Here is a 22,092-nt window from a genome sequence, read left to right on the forward strand (position 1 = left end):
AAGACTCTACGTGCACTCTTCCCAATGCAGACAGCATTGGTCAAAGCATGTTTACCCGCTCAGTGTCCCCCTACAGTTGATATCACCAAGTCTTCCCTGGAGTCAGGAGTCTGGGCCCTGACAACTTTAACAATTACCAAACAGTCCTCAAACTTCACCCTTGGGTTTCCTAATAGGTGCTACACAAATTATTATTATGATGATGATGATGATGATGATGATGATGATGATGATGATGATGATGATGATGATGATAAACCCCATCTGAACATGTAGTTATATTCAAATAAGCAGTCAATAGTACTGTAGTTTTACATGTACAGTGGGGAAAAAACACAAAAAAATTAACTTTATCTTTTATGTTTTAGGTACAGTGTTGTCATCTGTACATATAATTTTCCCTGTATCTCTATAAAATTGTTAGAAGGATGTAATTATTCAAATATTTTCTTATTTTTGTAAACAAATATGGCTGACCTCCACCAAAAGGTCATGCTGTTCTTCACTAGGACAAAACCTTCATGCTGATATAAAAGGACATACATTCCAAATCAAGAGCAGGGACAGTGCCAGACCATATATACAGACCTGGCAACAATAGAGATGGACCAAGACATGCTCAGAATAAGAAAGTTCACAAAGACTCAACTATTTCTGGATTGGACTCCATGCTGACACGGAATCATGTAGGTGGTCTCTGGAAAACCAGAATTAGGAACTAGGGCAAAGAATGACAGGATAGCCTTTTTAGACTGCGAGATTTCCATCAGTAATGAAGGGCATTTAAAAACTGATTTGTACCATAAACCAGTGCATATGGATCAGTACTAAAAGGCTTAACTCTCAACACCCACTGGAGCACAAACCAATTCAATTCAATTTCTTTATTGTCCCACAAGGGGAAATTAGTTTAGCAGCAGGATATAAATAAACAGAACAATACTATAAAATAATAATGACAATAATAGTGATAGAAAGTCCAAGGACAGTTATTTGCCATTGAGGAGACAAGATGCAGTGGGGATAAAAGAGTCTTTTAGTCTTCCTCACAGGTACTCTAAAACGGCGGCTGTAAGGCAACAACTCAAACTCACTGTGAAGTGGATGGTTCAAACAATTAATAATAGAATGAGCCTTTCTAAGCACATTTCTATTGTAAATGGCAAAAAGTCCATCTTGCCAGCGCCCTGAAATTTTGCTAGCAGTTTTTACCAGAAGTCCCAACCGATTCTTATTCTTCACCGTCAGGTTACCAAACCAGGCAGCGATACAAAAAGACATCACAAATTTGATAAAACTTCTATAAAACAAAGACAACATCTCAGATGAGACATTAAAAGATCTCATTTTCCTTAAAAAGAACAGTCTTTGTTGAACTTTTTAGTAGTGGCATCAACATGAGATTCAAAACACAGTTTATGGTCGAGTACCACACCTAGATATTTATATCTCTCAACTATCCCAATATCGGCAGTTTTAATGATAGTAGGTGATGAGCTATAAGAGGACTTCCTAAAATCAACAATCATGTCTTTAGTTTTTGACACATTAAGTGAAAGGAAGGACTCATCACACCAATTCACAAAATCATCTACAACCTGTCCATGGCCTGACTCGTCCCCCACTGGAAGACTGACGATCACTGTGTCGTCAGCAAACTTCAGGATATGTCTGTTCGTGAAATTGCTGCGACACTCATTTGTGTACAGAATGAACAGAAGGGGAGAGAGGCAGCAACCCTAACCCTGAACTGGGGATCAAGACGTCACCAACACCGTGCATTATGGGACTATTGTTCACACAGGTCCAAATTGTATACATAGAATATTAAAGAGCAGCTATCCCCAAGGTCAAGGAAAGTCAGAAAGCCATCTTAAATCTGCACTCTAATCAAAAAACAAGAGAAAGTGATGCATTTACTTGGAAATGTTATTTTTTTAAAACTGTCATAAACAACACAGGCTTATAGTTGTAAATTGCTAATATAAATTGCTAATGTTTCCCATTCATATGCAAAATGTTAAGACAAGTGTGCAACACACCTGCAACTTGAATACCTTACTTTAGTGCAAGAGCTGTAAATTTAGGCGAGAATAAAGAGTAATATAACTAACTAACAACCTCTTATTACAAGTTTTAATTCACTTTTTATGTAAATAGATACATTTCTAAAAAAAAAAAGTAACTTAACATGTTAATAATTTCAAACTGAATTTCCCTTGTTACTGCAGTTTACCTGCAGTACCTTTGCAGCCTGGTAATCACTATTATAGAGGTTGCTTTTGGATTTGAAAGTAAAAACCCTTAAAACACTTAGAAACTCTTTATAATGGTGAGCTGTGTTGTAAAATGGCGTAAACATTAGATTACCTCTGTACAGAAGTCTCTATTCAAAGGCTCCAAGTCTCTGATCCTTGGGGTATAACCACAACAGGTTAACAGAAACTGATTTAAGCCAGTGATGGGGGGGATACGCCCAGCACTCACTACTAAATGCCCACAGTCTGCTAGATGATGGGGACAGACAAATAGTCACATAGCCCTGCTTAAAGAACTTTTTGAGTAGATTCACTCACTGATTTCCATCATTATACTCCTTTTGTACTGTCTAAGTGCTGGAAATCAGCCATGATAGCTTGTGTAATATTTGGTTATTTCTTGATGAATTCAGGTGGCTAAATCCGCAAAGAACAACAGCAGAGGCCAGATAATTACAATCTCTACTGGAGATCACTGAAAATATCACAACTTATTTCTAGGTATTTCTTTAACCGCTCTTAACACTCTGACTATGCTGGTTTTCTTGTTTAGGTTTGAAGTTAGGTGAAAAATCATATTGACCCAACGGCCTACAACTGCATCTACCCTGGGCTGGATTACCAGTCCAATCCAGACCACTGATGATTCTTCATATTATCTCAACAAGCTTCTGCTGCCCCCAAGAGGCCAGAAGAAAGAAAAAAGCAAAGATATACATGTAGCCTCATAAACCGTCAGTTTTAACAATTTGTGATATTCTATTTTTTTCTTTTTTTTTCTTTTTAGAAAGATGCGCATCTGAGTTTAAATTAATTTCTGTTGTCCCATCATGTCGATTACAATGTAATATCCTTGAGTTCTTTGCTTAATTATATTCATGAAATGTAATTAAAGTCTTAATGTAACAGACTGACGTTTTTAAACAGAGAACACGCACAGACGAGGACGTTGTTGTGTCAGTGATCTGTTCTGATTCATTATGATTCAGTAACAAATGATGAATGATATAAAATGATAATTAATTTTAACCACAGGATTTTTCAAACAAAAAATGTATTCATAAAGCACAACAATAAGTACAACAGTGTCACCTCTTAGCAGTCCAAACAAATGATTGTACAACTACATTTCTATCCGAAACCGTTAAAACAATTTTTCAACGCTTTCCCAAGACCGAATTAAACGGGAACTACATATAACGGCCAGGTAAATTGTTTAGGTAAACAAGTAAATAATTTGATTCTAATAATAATAATAATAATAATATTAATAATAATAATAATAATAATATTAATAATAATAATAATAATAATAAAATTGGACTTACAAAAGAAGAAACACTGGGAAACTAAGGTAAACAGTGTTTTTAAAACACGCGAGACTAATAAGTATAACATCACTTTGTGATCCAGTTCGATTTTCTATCGTAGACGCAAAAAATAACGTAAACACCAAATGTGTTTGGTGAATTTTCCCGACTGTTCTTGAACGCAACGCGTCTCGTCACCCTGACCCGGAGGAACTTCTGTTCAGCTTTATTACCCACAATTCCTTTCTCCGCCTTCCTCTTTCCGTGCTGCAGCAATGTCTAAGAGAGGTATGAGAGTTGCTTTATAAAATCCACCTCCATCTGCTCTTTCTAAGACGAGCTACAGCGTATATAGTTGTTTATGTGTGATAGAGAAGCTAAATCAATGTTTTTGTGGGACTAGTTTTGAAATTATGACAAAAGTTAGCGATTTTATAAAGATCGCGGTTGAGATGGGAATTGAAGGAAGCCATGTTTTTCGTTCAGCGCCATGTATTACTGAAGCGAGAAATGCTAGAGGCGGAAAATGTGTACGAGCTAGTCGCATTTTCTTCCACACACTTTAGCCTTCTGTGTGGTGATAAGGTCTTTGTTTTTAAGTGAGTTATAACGATGCTTCCTGACCTGAAAGTGTGCCAATGAAGTGAATTTATTTGTGGTGATCAGGGCTAGCCGGGAAAGCTAAGCAGAGCCGGTGCACACCAAGCGTGAATTGTAGATAAATTGGAGCTGCCACATTTGAAACAAACTCTTATTGAGCAAAAGGGAAAATGCGTGAGGTTCAATGTAGTTTTAGCTCTTGGTTACTACGTGTCATTACTCTTAACCCAGTGAATGGAAAATAGGGTTTAAAGTGTTTACGTGTTTTGTAGCTTCGAAATTAAACAGAATTGTAAAAAGTTGTGTATTTGTAATATCCTTAAGTTTAGACGTTCCTTTAGATTTGGCTTCTCTGAATTTTAACCATCATTGTGTCCTGGTCAAAGGTCATATTCATGCTGCGTTACAAGCTTCAGTAAAGCATGCTGTAGCTTGCTGCTTATGTATTACAGTGGGTGTGTAGATTTCTCAAATGTGACATTCGCTCCTAAAATGGACCTATGTGATGATTAAAGCGCTATCATAAGTCAGGGATTTCAGTGTCACTAAGTACACAAGGGCACTCATGGTAAATACTTACATTTGAAATATCTTTCCTCTGAGTTTGAATCACAAATGCCCAATTTGTCAGGTAGAAATGATTCTTACTCGAGCATGTTTCTTTTCCTGCAGGACGTGGTGGTTCCTCTGGAGCCAAGTTCCGCATCTCCCTGGGTCTCCCAGTAGGAGCAGTTATCAACTGCGCGGACAACACAGGTAGGTCTGTGGTAACTCGTTGCTGTGTCAGGTTGACTCCTGTTGACTTTTGCTTCTCTTGTTCACCTTTTCTATACAATACGGTCTTAAACTCTTAAGTGATTGAAGGGAATTTAAGATCCAGCCTAAAACTTGCTGTTTTTGATGTTGAGCTGTTATCTTTTCACTAAGACTGACCACACCATTCTTCCCTGTATGTGAACTAGTTTATTTGGTGTGCTCCTTCTGATTTTGTTGTTGTAAATAGTTCAAACTAAAAGTATCACAAAAGGACAAAGTTGGTAAATCTCAGGGTTTGTTTGTTTTTTTCTTTCAAATTTTGAAAGTTATGTGAAACTGCTTAATTTTAACTTGGCTATAGAGAACCATGTGCTGCTCAATGATGAATGTACTGGAAACCTGGATTAATTTCTTACTGCTTGGAATGGCGATAAACCTCCCACTTCCTTGGTATTGCCCTGTGTAGAGAAGAAACCCCTTACTCGTTATTCCCTGTAACTTCATAGTGTTTTTTTTCCTAAAGCAGTTGTTTGCAGAGTAATGATCACAAAAGGCTAATAAAACACATTAGCAAATATAATCATTGTACTCTTTCTTATTGAAAGATATTGTTTTAATCCTTGTTGCTTATACCTGCTGATGTTTGCACTGAATAAGTCTGCTTTTGTTGTCCTGGAAGCAGCTTTATCATTAAATATAAGTGACGACTTGGAATACATGGTATCTACCATACTGACTAATGCATATAAATGGATTATTTGAGATTTTTTTATTTAACCTCTGTGTGAAAATTAACATGTAAAGCATCAGTGTGTCAGGTCTAAGGAGAGAGGTTTTCTGAAAACTAAGATCTCACCCAACATGGTTCTTTTGTTTCCACTTTTTCTAGACAGAATGCTTTTGACTGTTTGATTGTACTTGATTGTACCTGAAGGCTCACCTGACTTAAAATCTATACTCAAAAACATGTTGTTGAAGTTGAACTTGGATTAATATGTAGATTAATGGGCACGATTGGTAGCAGTGTCCAATTAATTTACCTTGGGGGGTAAAGTAATTAGACACTGAAGATATGTTGTTTTTTAGAACCAATTTAAAAAGTACTTGGCAGAAAAAGAAACTGTTTCAGAACTTTGAGTAACTGCATCTCACATTATGTGAACCTGTGCATAAACATAGCACTGTTGTTTAAAAGTGAAACTACAGTGACAGGTAGGGCTTTGCGATATGACCAAAATCTCGTATCCCAATATAAGACATCTATCGTCCCGATAACGATACAAATCACAAAATTGTAACATTTTCTGTGAATTCTGTGAATCTCGGGCAGCTTGACTTGTGTGAAGTGTTTCTAGCTGGGCGTCGTGTACCTGGAGTCGAGTGTTTTAACCGATGCATGAAACGATACATTTTTAGATATAAGTTGAAACGGCCGCCGTTTTCTTTGTATTTATTACACGGCGTGCTGCAGGGAAAAGCCTGTTCTAACGTTTGAGTCTAAGGTTTATTTTTTAGCACCTGGCGGCCCTTTTTTTTGCTTCTCACCCGTAAATACTCTGCATACTCTTTCACGTGATTCAGTTTATTTTTGAAAAGTCTCAACAGGATCTTGAGTTTTATTGTGATAGATTTATGTAGAAAATAAACAAGCGGACACGCGATAGTTTTACCGTCGTTGTTACTAACGACAACGCATAGAAACAGGCGCTTGTCTGTCCGTAGTGTGGTTATATTAAATATAAGAGAAAGAGAGAACTTTAAGACATTAATATAGCCACTACAGTGACATCAAAATAATGAAAAAATATTGCCGTAAACAGTTTATTTTGCGACACCACAAAACAAACTATAGTGTAAAATGAAACGATAGATGTTTTTATATCGTCATGCGATATATCGTTATATCGAACAGCCCTAGTGAAGCACTGGGAAAATGGCTACCAGTTGGTTCCTTCTGTCCGCCCCTTCCAAAAGCACTTGCTTTGTCTGCTCAGTGGCTCGGTGAGTTGTCGTAGAAGGGAATATTGATTTCATCACTGTGGGTGAGACGGCAGCGACCCCACTGTGGCTGACTGATCTCAATCAGGGATGAGACAAGCTGACAAAGTGAATTTATCATAAACCGGAATGGGAGTAGATCTTATTTTCTGCCACCCTGTCCTCTGTTCTCATTATGGTGTTTCTTACTGTGTTTTTCAGGTGCCAAGAACCTGTACATCATCTCTGTGAAAGGCATCAAGGGGCGTCTGAACCGTCTTCCTGCTGCTGGAGTTGGTGACATGGTCATGGCCACAGTCAAGAAAGGCAAGCCAGAGCTCAGGAAGAAGGGTAAGTGGGAAACTGGTCGTCATACAGTCTTCACCAGACATGTAGGTTCTGTTTGCAGTGTTGCACACACTTTCATAAACTAATTATTAAATGTCATTTAAGCTGCTTTCCTGCAGAAGCAGTCATTTCTCAATGATAGATAACTAAACAATAAGGAGCGGTGGATCCATTAACAGTGAAGCTGGTGACTGTATTCCTCTTTGCCTGTTTAGCTTTAGTTTAGTGAAACGTGTTTACAGGTTCTGGTTGGAGTAGCCTTCCAGCTGGAAGATCCCTAGAGCAGAGCAGGAACTACCGTCGCCATCTGCAGTCTTTAAATGTCTAAATATAAGTTGCCAGTTTCAGTTGCAGAAAGTTGTTCAAATATGGTTTTTAGTTTTTCATTTTAAGCTCAAATTAACCTTGTTCCCCTCTCCACAGTGCATCCTGCGGTGGTGATACGGCAGCGGAAGTCGTATAGACGAAAAGATGGCGTGTTTCTCTATTTTGAAGACAACGCGGGTGTCATAGTAAACAACAAAGGAGAAATGAAAGGTGGGTTTTTGAAACGTGGTGTGGCATTCATGCGCGCTGTACAGGGAGGTGATTGGTGTGTGGTCATGACAGGCGCATATTTGCCCTTCCAAAAGCACTTGCTTTGTCTGCTCAGTGGCTCGGTGAGTTGTCGTAGAAGGGAATATTGATTTCATCACTGTGGGTGAGACGGCAGCGACCCCACTGTGGCTGACTGATCTCAATCAGGGATGAGACAATTTATAAATACTCAGTACAACTTTTTCTTTTAATGTATTGGTTAATGTGATGTTTGACCCAAATGATGTGCTCCCAGTAATGAAAATAACACCACCTTATCAATTTGCCTAACTTTTATGCCTCTCCATTGTAAAATCAGTTTATTTTTTAAGCTTTTAAAATAACACAAGTATCGGGACTTATGTTCCTTCGTGTGTGTGTGTCTACAGGTTCTGCCATCACAGGCCCAGTGGCCAAAGAGTGTGCTGACCTGTGGCCCAGGATTGCCTCCAATGCTGGCAGCATAGCCTGAGCTGGACCCTGCACCTGTTTGTTTTCAATAAAAACTTGTTATTGAGATGTGTCTTGGTTGTTTCATTTACCTTTCGGTCCAAAATGTTAAGACTATTACAGAAAAGGCTCTTATTGTTGTGTAATATTCATAAAGAGTCAAGTACATGCTCAGAACTTTTTTGGTAATATGAAGTTTATTTTTCTTTTATATTCAGTATGTACATGACTGAGAGCTGGTACCCCTTGCCGTTCCTCACATTAGATACACTAGGGCCAACAAAGATGTTGTTGTTAACAAAAATGTCAAGACTACAGCTGTAGGGAGAAGTCTAAACTTTGAACCTGACTGGAGAATTTAAATCAGAACAAACTAACTCGTGAGGGGTGAATTTTACAGCCGACATGAGGATGGGATAGAAGCCACACAAAATTAATAAAGAGGAATACACTTCAAAATGTGTTTTTACAGTGTCTAGCTGTCACCACCTAACCGTGAATGAAATCTTCCCCTAGTGGACTTCTTTATAGGAGTGTGGCATTAATAGAGTTTTGAATATACAGTGGAGGTGACCTGTGAATTGGCATGCATGTGTACACCATCCTTTTTCAGTTAGTGTATAAATGTGCTTTCCTGCTCGGCCATTTTCAGTTCTGTCTGCTGTACTTGGACATCCCTGGCACCTCACTGCTTGGCAGATGGAAGCCACACTACCATCTGCATATAGCATGTTTCCTCTGTCATAGATGCCTTCATCATGCCCATGTTCCAAAGTCAATCAGTCTGAGGTACAAAGAAAAGAAAAACATTGCATTTTCCCGCACTTCACTGTGACAGTATGTCTGCATACAGTTTCAGTTGTGAAAAAGTGGCGCTTAACAAAGGTACAGATAATACTGTGTATGTGTAGGTGAACGTTCAGCTGTGGTCATGTAGCCTGTGTACCTGCAGGTTTAGTAAAAGAACTTGGAAGTGTTAATGCAAGAGGTTAGTGACACAATGGACATAAAATGCCTGACAAATAAGCAGACAGTGCAAAGCTATCTAGCTGTAGAATGCACAGTTGTGGTCAGAAGTTTACATACTTGATATTTTGAGCCTTAACAATTTCTTTGAATTGTTCTTTTCCCCTGGTATAATAATTGCAGGGCATACATCTTTAATGTTTTAAAAAATATTTAGTACACAACTTTGAATTTATTTTGTTTTTAGAAAACAGAACTAGTGATAACCTCACATAATCCTCCTCACTAAAACACTGAGGGAGAGAAGCAAAGTGAGACCGGAATAAAGTCTTTCCTGGAGCGAGGTGACGGGAATACTTGTCAAATGAGCCACGAGATGGTTTCTCGTGGCTCATTTGTGGTCAAAATTATATATACAGGCTAAAATATATACACACATTCACTTTTGTCTTTCAACTTCAAGAGCTATTCTCATTATCGATCATAATTGACTTTCTCTTTACCAGCATAGAGGAAATTATATGACAACAATCATTGAATTGACAAATATGCAGAACAACTGGAAAGTCTAAGAAAGGAGAATTACAGAGTTACACAACTTGGGAAGGTGTCTTGGAGCCATTTATAAACATCTGCAGATTCCAAGATCATCAGTTTGAACAATTTTGTGTAGGTACAAGTTGTTTGGATGTGTCATCACCGCCAAGTTGTAGAAGAAGACCCTATCCTGCACTCAGGTGAAGAAATTGGTTAGGATATTCAAGAACAACCAAGGCTCAAGTCTGCCTGAGTCTTGGAAACTGCTATAATGTCAGTGTCACTGTACAGTAGGACAGGTTTTGGATCACTGTGGCGTTTGGAGGCTTTAAAACCTCTGCAAATATACCGACTATCGAGCATGGTGGTGGCAGTATGCTCTCAGGCTGTTTTGCTGGATACAACAGAATGTTCCAACAGGAGGGTAATGCTAAACATGGATCAAAACTGGTTTTGGACTGGATAAAGCAGACAAAGCTTCTAGAATGGCTTTGCTAATGGCTAATAACAACTAATAAACAACAGTTCAACATTACTTTAAGATATGAAAGTCATTCAGTTTGGGAAACCTGAAGTTTAAGAGATTCTTTCTGCTGCAAAGATGGGTTAGAGAAACCACAGCTCATCAAACAGCATTGCTCTAGAAATGCCCCTTTATGTCTAAATTAGTTTAAAATTGGGAAGTACAACTTTTTTTTGATCGTTATAAAGCCTTCAATTTATCCAATGAATCCAATTAAACTATCAACTACTTTAACTTTACCTACTGGTTTATAAAATGGTTTTGATTGGATACTCATGTCTATTCTTGGTAATGGGCTTCTTAAGAGTTTTGTTCCCACATACTAGGGCAACACATAGGTTAGTACTGCTGCCACAGAGGTGTAGAAATAAGAAAAGTGTATTTTAATTTTTTTTTATCCAATCTCATGTAAAAGGAAATTTCAATGCTATTTTTTATTTTTCATAAACAACCAAATCTCAGCATACTTAAAATGTGTGGCACAGTCGGTCTACTCTGGACTGGTTTAGGATGGTGTCATTCTAGTATTACTACTGTGTGTCAGAAATGCTGTGTCATCCATGGCAACTCAAGTTTTCTTCAAGATATTTTCAGTGTCTTTTCAAGTTTTGCTAGATGGACATTATTCTCCATTAACACAGCATACAGTCTGCTCTGAACTTCCTGGACAATCATCTATTTTTCAGGAGAATGGCCCATGCATCTGAGATGGCTTGAAATGAGTAGGAGCACAGAGTTTAAGAGAACACAGCCACCAAAAGCATTTGTGGGAACTACTTGAAGATATTTGTAAAATCTGTAGGTCTTCATGACTTCTTAATAGTGAAATTTAACAGTTTGATGTCTTCAGCAGTGTTCAACAATACAGTAAGACAAGAAAATCCATTAAATGAGCATGTGTTTACAGTAGAATTTCTTTGGCTGTGCGGTATCTCAAAAAAAATTCCTGGTCTTTACATCTGAAAAAAAAGCTTACATTTACTGTATTTGATCAAAAGGCTAGAGTGTCAATTCTTCAGTCATTTTGTATGACAGCAGTTCAGGTTTGAATAAAGTAATGGACTGAGTAAGATAGGATATTAACCACTTTCTTGGGCATTTGTTTCAAGCTGTCTCAGAGTTGTGTATTCTATTTTCTTGTTTGGGTTTCTACTGTCAATATAACTTCTTTCCCAATGGTCTTGCCAACCAGCTCCATTTCTACACTTGACACTAAACATCTCTTTGATTATTTTACAGTTTCACTTTTATTTCACCAACGCCAAACAGAAGCAGCTTAGTGGGGTTTTTTGTTTTTAAATATACAGTAGAGCTTACCCAATGCTGTAGTGGAAAAAGAGTTTAAATTTCCAGGGAGCCACCTTCACTACAAGTCAGAATTTTGGCCAAGCTATGTGAAGTTCCCATTGTGTGGACTTAAGATGTGCCATTTCCCAGAAAGAAATGGGAACCAATTTGTTTTATTTCCCAACAAGTTAACTTTAGATCTTGAATTCAGGTAGAAGAACCGACCCATATGGAAAAGAAATAGTGAAAACTTATATGATTTACTCATGAAAGTGGCCACTTTCTCATTACTTTCATACATTGTTTTAGTAAGTATCCAAAACATACAAGTTTCATTATATAATTTTTCAAGGGATCTTATATCTGTTTTCACTCTTATATGCTTTTCAAGACAGACACAAGACAGATACAAACTTTATAAGATTTATATATATCTTTTCCATATGGAGAAGCTGTTCTATTTGGATAATTAAGCTAGATTCTGAACAATACATTTTATGTGGTGCTCTAAAAGTTGAAGTTTAGCAGACTCATGAGTTGATTTGTACCTCAAGAGTGACTCTGCCTCTGATAAATTTATCTAACAAATTAAAATTCAAGGTATTACGTCCAGTCTGGGAATAAATGGCCTCCCTCCCTTCCCTTTGCTGTCCTTGTCGCTGGGGGCCTCAGTGCGGGTGCTCTGTGTTGGGCTGGGCTGTGGGCGCTGTTCACAGGTGGCATGGGGGTGGGTGTGCCATGTCCCATCCCGGTAGGTGCAGTAGCATACTGTTCGCTCGTCAATGTTCACACGCTCCCCTGCTGGGATCACCCTGTTCCCAGCAAAACAGTTGGGACCTATAATGACAGTTAACATTTTATTGTCGTTTCCGTCATCAAACAGTGAACGAGTTCATAGAAGAGCGTATCCTTCCTCTGTAGTCGAGGTTATCGCTTGTGAAACATGCCGGCTGTCTCTCTAATGGGACCGCACCTTTAGTCTCATTGTTTTCAAGTAGGGTTTACTTTTAAAAATAATCATAAACCTAAAGAATAAATAACTCCATTCTTGCATATTTTAAGTCTCAGATCTGTAATTACAGACAAATCTGGCTGTAGGTTATTATAGGGCTTTAACCCCAATTTGATATGGGGGTCCACTCCCAAGCTACAACCCACCAACCACCCACCTCAGCACTGTCAGTATTAGCTGTATGCTTGATGCTTTGTGAATTATTCAGTTAAAAAAATATTATCATGGCTTGCTAGTGTGCTCAAAACAAACAAGCACACAGTGAAATGGTTTTTTTCCATTGCAACACAGGTCTAAATATAGTTGTTTTTTTATTTTATTTTAATATTACCTGTTAAAATTATTGTTTTTCCTGTTTCGTTTAAATTATGTCAATTTTCTTGCATACAGCAGTTTTACTATTGATTTACTATTTTAGTTTAAGAAGTCTCTCTTCCCAAAAGATAAATGAATGCCCTCTAATATCTCTCAGGTCTATATCATATTAAAGCAACAACAAAATCGCAGTTACAAATTATGTGGGATAGTAATTACTGACTAAATAATGCAAACAGCCTGCCTTTGATTTGCATTCCTTATTCACAGATGGGGCTCCTTTATTTGGCGGCTACCTGAGAAACAATTACCAACCCCAACCAGCAGGAGCACAGGAAGTACAGTTCATCTAATGCCAGATCTGATGGCATCCAATAAAGCACAGCTGACATAAGGGAATTTGGCAGTAGTAAGGAAAAAAATAAATAAATTAAGCAAACAGTGACGCAACAAACTGAACCATCTGTCCCGCTGTCTGTGCAGAACTGAAGCAGTAAAAATAGAAGGTTCAACTTAACTGCAACTGCCTTTAGACACCAAGAGCAAGGCAACAGCAAAGCATGTTTATGTGCATGTTCCTGTTGGGTTTTTTTTTTTTTTACCTTTTAACTGCTTTCCATGTCCAATTTATTCTATAATTAAGGCAACATATAAAAGCAAAGCTAATATACCCACTGCTACAAAAGAGCTCAAACTCTCCCACACACACACACACACACACACACACACACACACACACACACACACACACACACACACACACTGATGCACCAGTGTTTCAAAGCCAGTAGCAATGAAAGTCTGAGTGACATAACGGGAATGACTGTATAAGCTGCAGGGTGTGTGATGTGACATAACCAGTGCAGCTTCTGAGAGCTCCAGGGTGAACATACTGACTGTCACAATGACCGCTCTTACTATAGTGCACACTGGGATCAACAGCTTAAATATGTGTGTGTGTGTGTGTGTGTGTGTGTGTGTGTGTGTGTGTGTGTGTGTGTGTGTGTGTGTGTGTGTGTGTGTGTGTGTGTGTGCGCGCATGAGGATAAAGTCAGTGAGATGGGATATAACAGCACAGAGGAGAGTGGATGTACACATAGATGAAACAAATGACAGCTGGGAATGGGGAAAACATTCAGACAGCAACATTTTAAACAGAACTGTTATGAAAAAATGTCCAAAAGCACTGATAAGCTGTATAAAAGCATGCACTGAGTTTGTAAGTAATTTAATGTCCATGTTTAATTAGAACTTCAATTCAATGTTATTTATATAGCGCCAAATCACAACAACAGTTGCCTCAAGGCGCTTTATATTGTAAGGTAGACCCTACAACAATAGATAAAGAGAAAAACCCAAGAAACTTGCAACTGTTCTTGCATTACCCAACCTCACCCCAACCCAGGGGATGATGATACCTCCACCCGACCTGATGTCCTGGGTCCCCCTTGCTGTAGCATTTATGTTGTACGTCATGAGTCTTGTCATAGTTGTGATAGCAGTTGCTTCTTCCAGATGTTGGACTACTGAGCTACTAGTTTTTTCGATGTTAGTCTAGTTGTTGGGTGTAAAAGAATCCATATTTCTCGTCATGTAACTCCTTCCGCTGCTATTGCAGCATAGTGTAGTAGCATGCCAACAGCTCCCTATTCTCATTCCTCGTCTTCTTATGCTTTATTGTTTCAGTAGCCCACTTCTCATCAATGTGCCCTAGTTCCTTAACATCTGATACAGACTTTGTTAATGCAGGCAACGTCCAGGTATGGATTTTGTGGGCTATGTGTCTCTTGCTCATATTTCTGATGCTCATATTCCCTCACAAAAAAAAAATGTCCCTACTCGACCTGTAGACAGCCTTTATCCTAGTTTGGGTTCTCTATCCACTACCATGGGCCTGAGCGCTTGAGGGTCCTGCGCATAGTGGTTCCATTTACCATTTTTTTTAGCTACTGGGTAGAGCTACATCTATCACTACAGCCATCTTTCTCTGCTTGTCCACCACTACTATGTCAAGTGGGTTAGCCACCACTAGTTTGTCTGTCTATACAAAGGAGGGGGGAACAACTAAGCTGTAGTGCCTCTTCACCTCACTGTGCAATACCTTTTGTGCAATACTTTTGTAAATAGTCAACGGTGCAATAGACTCAATACTTGAAATGTGCAATTCACTTGTATTTTTATTTTTATTCCTATTTATTCTATTTATCCCCTTCGTATATTTTATTTATATTGTCTCTGTATTTATATATATATATGTGTGTGTGTGTGTGTGTGTATTATATATATATATATATATAATATTCTGTAACTCTGTAACTTCTGTCGGTGCTGTGCTTTTTTGGAAATCGAATTTCCCAGAGGAACCCACCCGAGGGATTAATAAAGTTCTATCTAATCTAATCTAATCTAATCTGCAAGTCTCACAGGATCTTAGCTCATGGTGTTCCATGCCCTTCCTGCTAGCATCTTGCACCCTGCGCTTATGTGCTGGATTGTCTCTAGATCTTTGCACAGCCTGCGCCTTGGAACTTGCCTTGTGTGATAGACCCCACCCTCTATGGCTTTGTCCAGCCACTGGTAAGGTTTCTTGATGCGAGTCACTTCTTCTGTAGTACGGTAATCCTACAAGTACTAGGGTACAAGATCAAGGATATATGTAGATATAGATCCTCGTGGACAAGAAGGCTGGAAGCCAAAATCAGGGTAGCACAGAAGGATTTTCATTTTTTTAACTGAGACATGATCCATGCCTACCTCTGAAGAAGCTAACGGCAGTCCACAGATGATAGGAAGCACAAAGGAGGTGGCTAACAGCAGGTACTCATCTAGACTGGCTAACAAAGGGTAGACAATCCTGATCATGAAGGATGCTCACAAGGGCACGCCATCATGAAATTACTGGCCAATTACCTGCCTCTCCCACACATGGCAGCTCCTGTCAACATTGTAGCTACCAAGCTGAGTAGGTGCATTAGTCAGTATGTAACCACAGTTCAGAAAGGCATTGGAAAAAACACCAGAGGGCCAAAGAACCAACTTCTTATTAATAGAGCAGTAGACCAGGACTCTAAGACCAGGCAGACAACCTGAGCAACCTGGATTGACTACACGAATGCCTGAAACGAGGTCATTTTGGACCATGCTTTGTGCACTGGTCATGTTGTCATGTTGGAACTATTCCTACATAGTCGGGAGCTTGAAACTGTCAAATACATCTTGGTATGATGAAGCATTAAAAGTTCCATTAAATGTACTCTTAATCAAATCCCCAATAATAAGGCACCTGGCCCAGATGGAGTCCCTGCTGGGTCCTACAAACATTTTTGGCCAGCCTTGTTCCCACTATTTATAAGAATGACAGATAAATTTATGATTACCTCTAGAATTCCTCCTACCATGAATACTGTTGTTAAAACCGAATAAAGATCTCACTCAGTCAACTAGTTATACACCACTTTCTCTGGTAAATAAAGACATTACAAATATAAGCAAAGTCCTAGCATCCTGCTTTGAGAAAGTAATTCCAGCACTTATCCATCCTGACCAGACAGGTTTCATCAAAGCCATTCATCTATAAACACTCATAAACTATTTAACTTAATGCTTTCACAGTATCAAAAAAGTAACACTCTAATTGTATCACTCGATACAGAAAAAGTATTTGACAAAGTCAACTGTAAATTCCTGTTTGCAATATTTGAGCAATTTGGATTCAGAGAATCATTTCTCAATAGGATAAGAGCATTTTACACATTGGTTGACTCCCTCTGATCAGGTCTGGGGGCAGCCCAGAACTCCATGGTCCCAACTCCAAAATGCTTCCGCAAAGGAAGAGAAGTGGAGGGCAGGGGTTCGGGATGTAGATGGGGTCATCCAATAGCCGGACGTACCAATCATTCAAGACCCACCTTGCTTCTAGTCCCCCCAATACTTGTGTATTAATGTGAGCAGGTGGTCTGAGAATAATAATGACTTGAAAAGCGCCATAAAAAAAAAAGGGGGGGGGGGGGGGAAGAAGGAAGATGGAAGGAGCGAAAGAAGAAGGGGCGTGGATGACTATGAGTTATTTCTTATTCTGAATTCATCAATTTGGATGAGTGAGTGAATAGTTTTACTGACTCCTCACTCCATTGAGGGTCATTGATGCTCAGACTGGGGATTGGGGCACACCCCGATTGTGTCATGGAGATCAGGCTCAAATTTTCAGATAATTTCCAGTCTGGAAAGTTTCCCATCCAGATGATGTGCAGTAATTGAGTTTTTTTTCTTTAAAATGAACAATAGAAAGTTCCTACCAGCTATTTGATACTATATAATACTGATATATGCTTTATGGGCAACAATATCTCAATAAATAATGCCATTTATTAAACCTGCTTGGCAGAATTTGGTACTTTTGAGTGTGTTAGGTCCCGGGGAATACCCAAATATATTACAACAGTACTAATCAAGGGAGAACATCATTACGAACAAAATGAATGACAAAGTCATAAAAATTTGGAATGATTAAAAAAACCCCACCTAAGATAAATGACAGCAAATATCTTTCTGGGGTCTGCATGCACCCAAGTCAGTAGGATGAGGGTTAAGAGAAGATCCTGTAACTGCAGTTTGAGGGAAAATCTAAAATTTAATAATTTATTTTACGAAATTTAAAAAGCATTAGCATTAAAAAAAAAAGTTACGTTTGTTTATATATGCTGTCAATTTCAGTTCTTTTAAGGAAATGAGAATGAGCAAAAAAACCACTGGTCAATCGGCTAAGAAAACTGCAATCTATAACTGAGAACACAGAGCATTACAAATGACTTTATACAACTCTTGCTATCGTCCATTCCTTAATAAAAATTTAAGCTTAGTTTTAATGATTACATTTACTACAGAGAGCAAAAGAAGCGATCTGAAAAGTTTTGGTAAGTACTAGGGGAGCACCAATCCAATATTTGGATCAGATATCGACCCGATCCTGGCTCAAAAAAGTAAATCAGCTGTTGGTGACAATGGGCCAATCCATGGGGCTGTCTATTTGCTGTCTATCTGGTTGGTATTGGGAGACCTAATGGAGAAAGCTTACAGCAAATTATCAGTTTTGGCATATCTGAAGATATTTCATAATCATTACACCAACACCCTTTGTATTTACAAAGGTTTTCGATTTAACTACAAACTGTGGACAAGCTCAGATTTGGAGTCACTTTTACTGTCATTATGTTTGGTAAGAGAGACATTATATGAGGTAGAAGGCCAAAGGCTGCTGATTTTGTGTAACACTCGATGGGAAGCTTAAATTGCACTTATGGTAACATAACATTATGAACACAATCTGCCCACTGAAACTAGAGTCTTTAAGAAAAACAACTGTGAAACTTGTGAATGCATTTTAATATACGATCACTTGCCAAACAGGAAGTCTTAGCGTGTTTTCTAAAGACTTTTTGAGTTACGAATAAATCCATATTTGTTTCTTTTTGTTTGCAAGAAGGGGATTTAAATTTTCATGATATTCTCCCAGTTTACACGATTATGCAACATAATGTATGCAAAGCTGATACTGAAGCAGATCTTTATGAGGCAAAGAGAAAGAAACACTTTGAACCTGAGTGACTCTCACCGGTCTTACATATGGGGCAGCAGTGGTTGGGTTCGTAGGTGGGGTTAACGCAGTGTGGGGCTGGGCACTCTGAAATGCTGCAGTACACCTCTCTGTTGGGCTCACAGCGACATCGCTCACACCTTGACAGCTGAAACACACAGGTAAGCGTGAACATCATTATTACATGTTAACATTTGGATAGTCTGCATGGTCTCAAAATAAAGATGCGTAACAATGGTAGGGTTAGAGTTGCTTTTTCTTTAACATTCTGGTGCCTTCAGAATGTTAAAAAAAGGCATCCTTTTTTTTAAAGTGCTAGTGCTCTGGGCAGCAAACCCATCCTGGACCCATCCTGCCCTCTATCAACAGTTTAATGCTTCTGTAATAGGGTGGTGTGTTAGTACGGGGGGATCATTTCTTTGCACACTTTGGATTTCCCAGTACCAGCCCAGTATTATTTAAATGCCAGCACCTATCTGAATATTGTTCCTGACCAATGTCCATCACCTTGAGACTACAGTCTACACATCTCCCTACACATCACATGTCACAAAGCTCACACCACTCAAATGGTTTCTTGAACATTAAAAAAGGTTCAGTGTACTCAAATGGCTTCCACATTCACCAGCGCTCTGTCCAATAAAGCACCTTTGTGATGTGGTGGAACAGGAGATAGGCATCATGGATGTGCAGCTTTTAAATGTTATCATGTCAGTCTAGACCAAAACCTCTGAGGAATGTCACCTTGTTGAGTCAATGTCAAAAGTAGTTAAGGCAGCTCTGAAGGCCAAAGGGGATCAAACCCAATATTAGCAAGTAGTAACAATTGAGTGTATATCTAAAACATATTTATGGAATTTATTGTAGGTTACTTCATTAGCTTATTCGTGTAAGCCTTCAAACAATCATAAATTGGGCCAAACAACCTGCAACAGCAGGAAGGGTTTGAATTTGGTTGTCGGAGGAGTTTACAGAAGTTCGAGATAATGAATCACTGCAACAAGGAAAATCTTTTTTCTAGACATTTACTCAATGACCTGAAAATTAAGAATTTAACATTTCACCTTTCATCCCAAAGTTATTCAAGCATGTTGCAAACTTGCTGTTCTTTGTTTTGTTTTTTCCCCCTCTGGTTTTAGATGAGTTGGTAATTTCATATTACATGATTATGTATTACCAATGAAAAATGTTTTCAGTGACATGATGACGTATAGTATTACTGCATGCATTAAAACTATTCTGGCAAAAACAGCTGTGTTCTGTAAAATAAGGCATATAAGGGCTGTGTATCTAAAGTTTGCACATTCTGAACTAGTTTGAATAAGTGTTGTGAAACAACAAAACAAAACCAAAAATCCCCCCCCCCACTCCCCAAACCCTGTAAACCTTTATTTTTTTTTCCTGTAAACGTGTTGCTTATTTCTTTGGAACACTTTTAGAAAACATCACAGTGACACAGCGAGGATGCTATACAAAACATTCTATGCTTTACATGTGTCATGCAGCTGCAAGGAGAGGAGAAAATACACTATTTTACTGAGCGGCAAAAAAGGAAACAATAATTTATGAACTTTATTATAAGTAGGTGATGGAAAAACATCTGGATTGAGAGAGGATCCCTACTAGCATGGAACACATCAACAGGGTTGTAATATTATGAACTTGTGGCTGGGACATGGATTGGAGGAGTTATTCAGAAGTTTGGCTATTTCTCACCCTGAACTCCTCCAGCAGCCTGTATGTTTTGCCTCCGTAGACACAGACTCTGGCCATAGCCTCGCACACCGGGCAGCACGCTTTATACCTGATCCGCGTGCACCGGGGGTGGATGCGAGGACACTTGGGTCGGACGCATACTGGGCCGTCGATGGTGCATGTGCATGGACACGACGTAGGGCTCGGGTAGTAAACCTCTCCGATGCTGTACACGAAGCCGTGGTCGTCGATACACCACTTCCCCCTGTAGTCGCCGAACTCGTAGTCCAAGTCGGTTTTGGAGTATTCCGCAGCAACCGCCACGCGCGCCGGACCGTGCGGCAGCGGAAGGAGTAGCAGGATCAGCACGAGCAGGACTGAGAGATAGCGGTTTGCCATGGCGAGCAGGTTACCTGACACTAAACCGTGTGTGCGATTACTGAGGAGCTTCTCTAACCGAACTTCTCCTCCTACTATCAGGAGCGCCTGTGACGCCCATACATGCGCGTCACCCTGGAGCGTCACTGAAATTACCCGAGGACAGCAGGCGGCTCCCCGAGCCCTTAATTTCGGCCAAATCCGGAGGTAACGTTAGGATATTAAAGCGCAGGGAAGGGCAAATGTTTGATCATAGCTTAGTTTCATAATAACACATTTTTAGGGTCAAAATGTGGTAAGAAAAAAGGGAAAAAAGGAGGAAAGAGCAAAGCTGAACAAAAGTTATAGACGTGTGCAAGGTGTTATCTGGGAGAAAAGTCAAGGGGCAAGGTTGTTTAAATATTTTATGTTGTTTTTATTCATGTTTAAGTAATAATGAATGATTTTCAACTAAACAAAGTTGGAACCTAAACATATTACCACTATATTTACATAAAAATTGTATTCTCCTTTTCTTTAAATCCATTATTTATACAGCAGCCATAGTTTCATATTTGCTAATTTGCTCTTGTCACCAAATAAGATTAAATGTCATTTTAACTTCCTACGATTGCCTTTTACATTGCTCCAGAGGTTCCAACTTTAACATGTCAGACAAATAAATGAATAATTAAATACTACTGGAATCTCTGAAAATAAATCCTTCATTTTGTAACAGACAGCGGATGGAAACCATGAACAGAAACAGCATTTGTATATGATAACAAAATCGTATTCCATCGCATTAACATCAATATTATTATTGTATGGCAAATCTTTTGTTTCAGTCCTTTGTTTATTTTTAGGAATAAAGTATTGCATAAAATGTTTATGTGTAACTGTTTTTAAGCTAAGTAATGTCAGTGTGTGAATGTGTGTGTGAATGGGTGGATGACTGGATATGTAAAGCGCTTTGGGGTCCTTAGGGACTAGTAAAGCGCTATATAAATACAGGCCATTTACCATTTTAATGTCTGTTTTTTTTGCTAAACTTAGTTTTTGTAACTTGATCTAGCAAAATAGTTTCCGTGCTTTAATGAAACCACAATAGGCAGGGATGTGTGGTATCCGTGTTGCACTCAGCAGTGATGCAAGGTTGTGTCATGGTCCTGGGTCGGTGACCCAGCGCTTTAAGTTTATTATTATCATTTTCCAATTTATTATCATGATTATTATTGTTGTTTGAGTTCTACGTGTTATTTTCGGTCTGCCTCTGAGTCTGCGTCTGTATCTGTCTGTCTATGGTGTCACCCCTTCTGTTTGTTCAATGTCTTGTCTGGTTCCATGTGTCTGAGTTTCCTGTTTTATTGTGAAGGTCTGTGTCGTATGTGAGTGTGCTCAGGTTTACGTTTCCCCTGTCTCATCAGCTGTGATTTCTCCCAGGTGTGTTCCCCTCCTGTCTCTCATCCCTTGATTACTGCTATCTGTGTATTTAAGCCCTGAGTTTCTTTGTGTCAGTGTCGTGTCGTACC

At 38.9% G+C, this 22,092-nt stretch overlaps 2 protein-coding genes across 2 annotated transcripts; one reads left to right on the forward strand and one right to left on the reverse strand.

The window, feature by feature from the left end:
- The first annotated feature begins 3,783 nt into the window (after positions 1 to 3,783).
- rpl23 (ribosomal protein L23) lies at positions 3,784 to 8,344 on the forward strand. The gene is made up of 5 exons (XM_026166040.1): positions 3,784 to 3,856; positions 4,841 to 4,924; positions 7,124 to 7,252; positions 7,673 to 7,786; positions 8,215 to 8,344. Exons 1-5 carry the CDS (start codon positions 3,844 to 3,846, stop codon positions 8,295 to 8,297), a joined length of 423 nt encoding a protein of 140 aa, XP_026021825.1. The 5' UTR covers positions 3,784 to 3,843; the 3' UTR covers positions 8,298 to 8,344.
- A 3,691-nt stretch (positions 8,345 to 12,035) lies between these two features.
- On the reverse strand, positions 12,036 to 20,672 carry LOC113021385 (von Willebrand factor C domain-containing protein 2-like). The gene is made up of 3 exons (XM_026166029.1): positions 20,225 to 20,672; positions 18,527 to 18,656; positions 12,036 to 12,425 (listed from the first exon to the last, which is right to left on the reverse strand). Exons 1-3 carry the CDS (start codon positions 20,600 to 20,602, stop codon positions 12,184 to 12,186), a joined length of 750 nt encoding a protein of 249 aa, XP_026021814.1. The 5' UTR covers positions 20,603 to 20,672; the 3' UTR covers positions 12,036 to 12,183.
- Between the last annotated feature and the right edge of the window lie 1,420 nt (positions 20,673 to 22,092).

The sequence above is a fragment of the Astatotilapia calliptera genome, chromosome 4 (assembly GCF_900246225.1).
Source record: "Astatotilapia calliptera chromosome 4, fAstCal1.2, whole genome shotgun sequence".
Classification (NCBI taxonomy): domain Eukaryota; kingdom Metazoa; phylum Chordata; class Actinopteri; order Cichliformes; family Cichlidae; genus Astatotilapia; species Astatotilapia calliptera.

Excerpts from the sequence above, each read along its gene's own strand:
- rpl23 (XM_026166040.1), top strand. Across the intron at positions 4,925-7,123 it reads CAACTGCGCGGACAACACAG|GTGCCAAGAACCTGTACATC; the intron begins GTAGGTCTGTGG and ends TGTGTTTTTCAG. Across the intron at positions 7,787-8,214 it reads CAACAAAGGAGAAATGAAAG|GTTCTGCCATCACAGGCCCA; the intron begins GTGGGTTTTTGA and ends GTGTGTCTACAG.
- LOC113021385 (XM_026166029.1), bottom strand. The coding sequence starts at position 20,602 with ATGGCAAACCGCTATCTCTCAGTCCTGCTCGTGCTGATCCTGCTACTC. Across the intron at positions 18,657-20,224 it reads GGCTGCTGGAGGAGTTCAGG|CTGTCAAGGTGTGAGCGATG; the intron begins GTGAGAAATAGC and ends TGTGTGTTTCAG. Across the intron at positions 12,426-18,526 it reads CTGCCCCATATGTAAGACCG|GTCCCAACTGTTTTGCTGGG; the intron begins GTGAGAGTCACT and ends CTGTCATTATAG.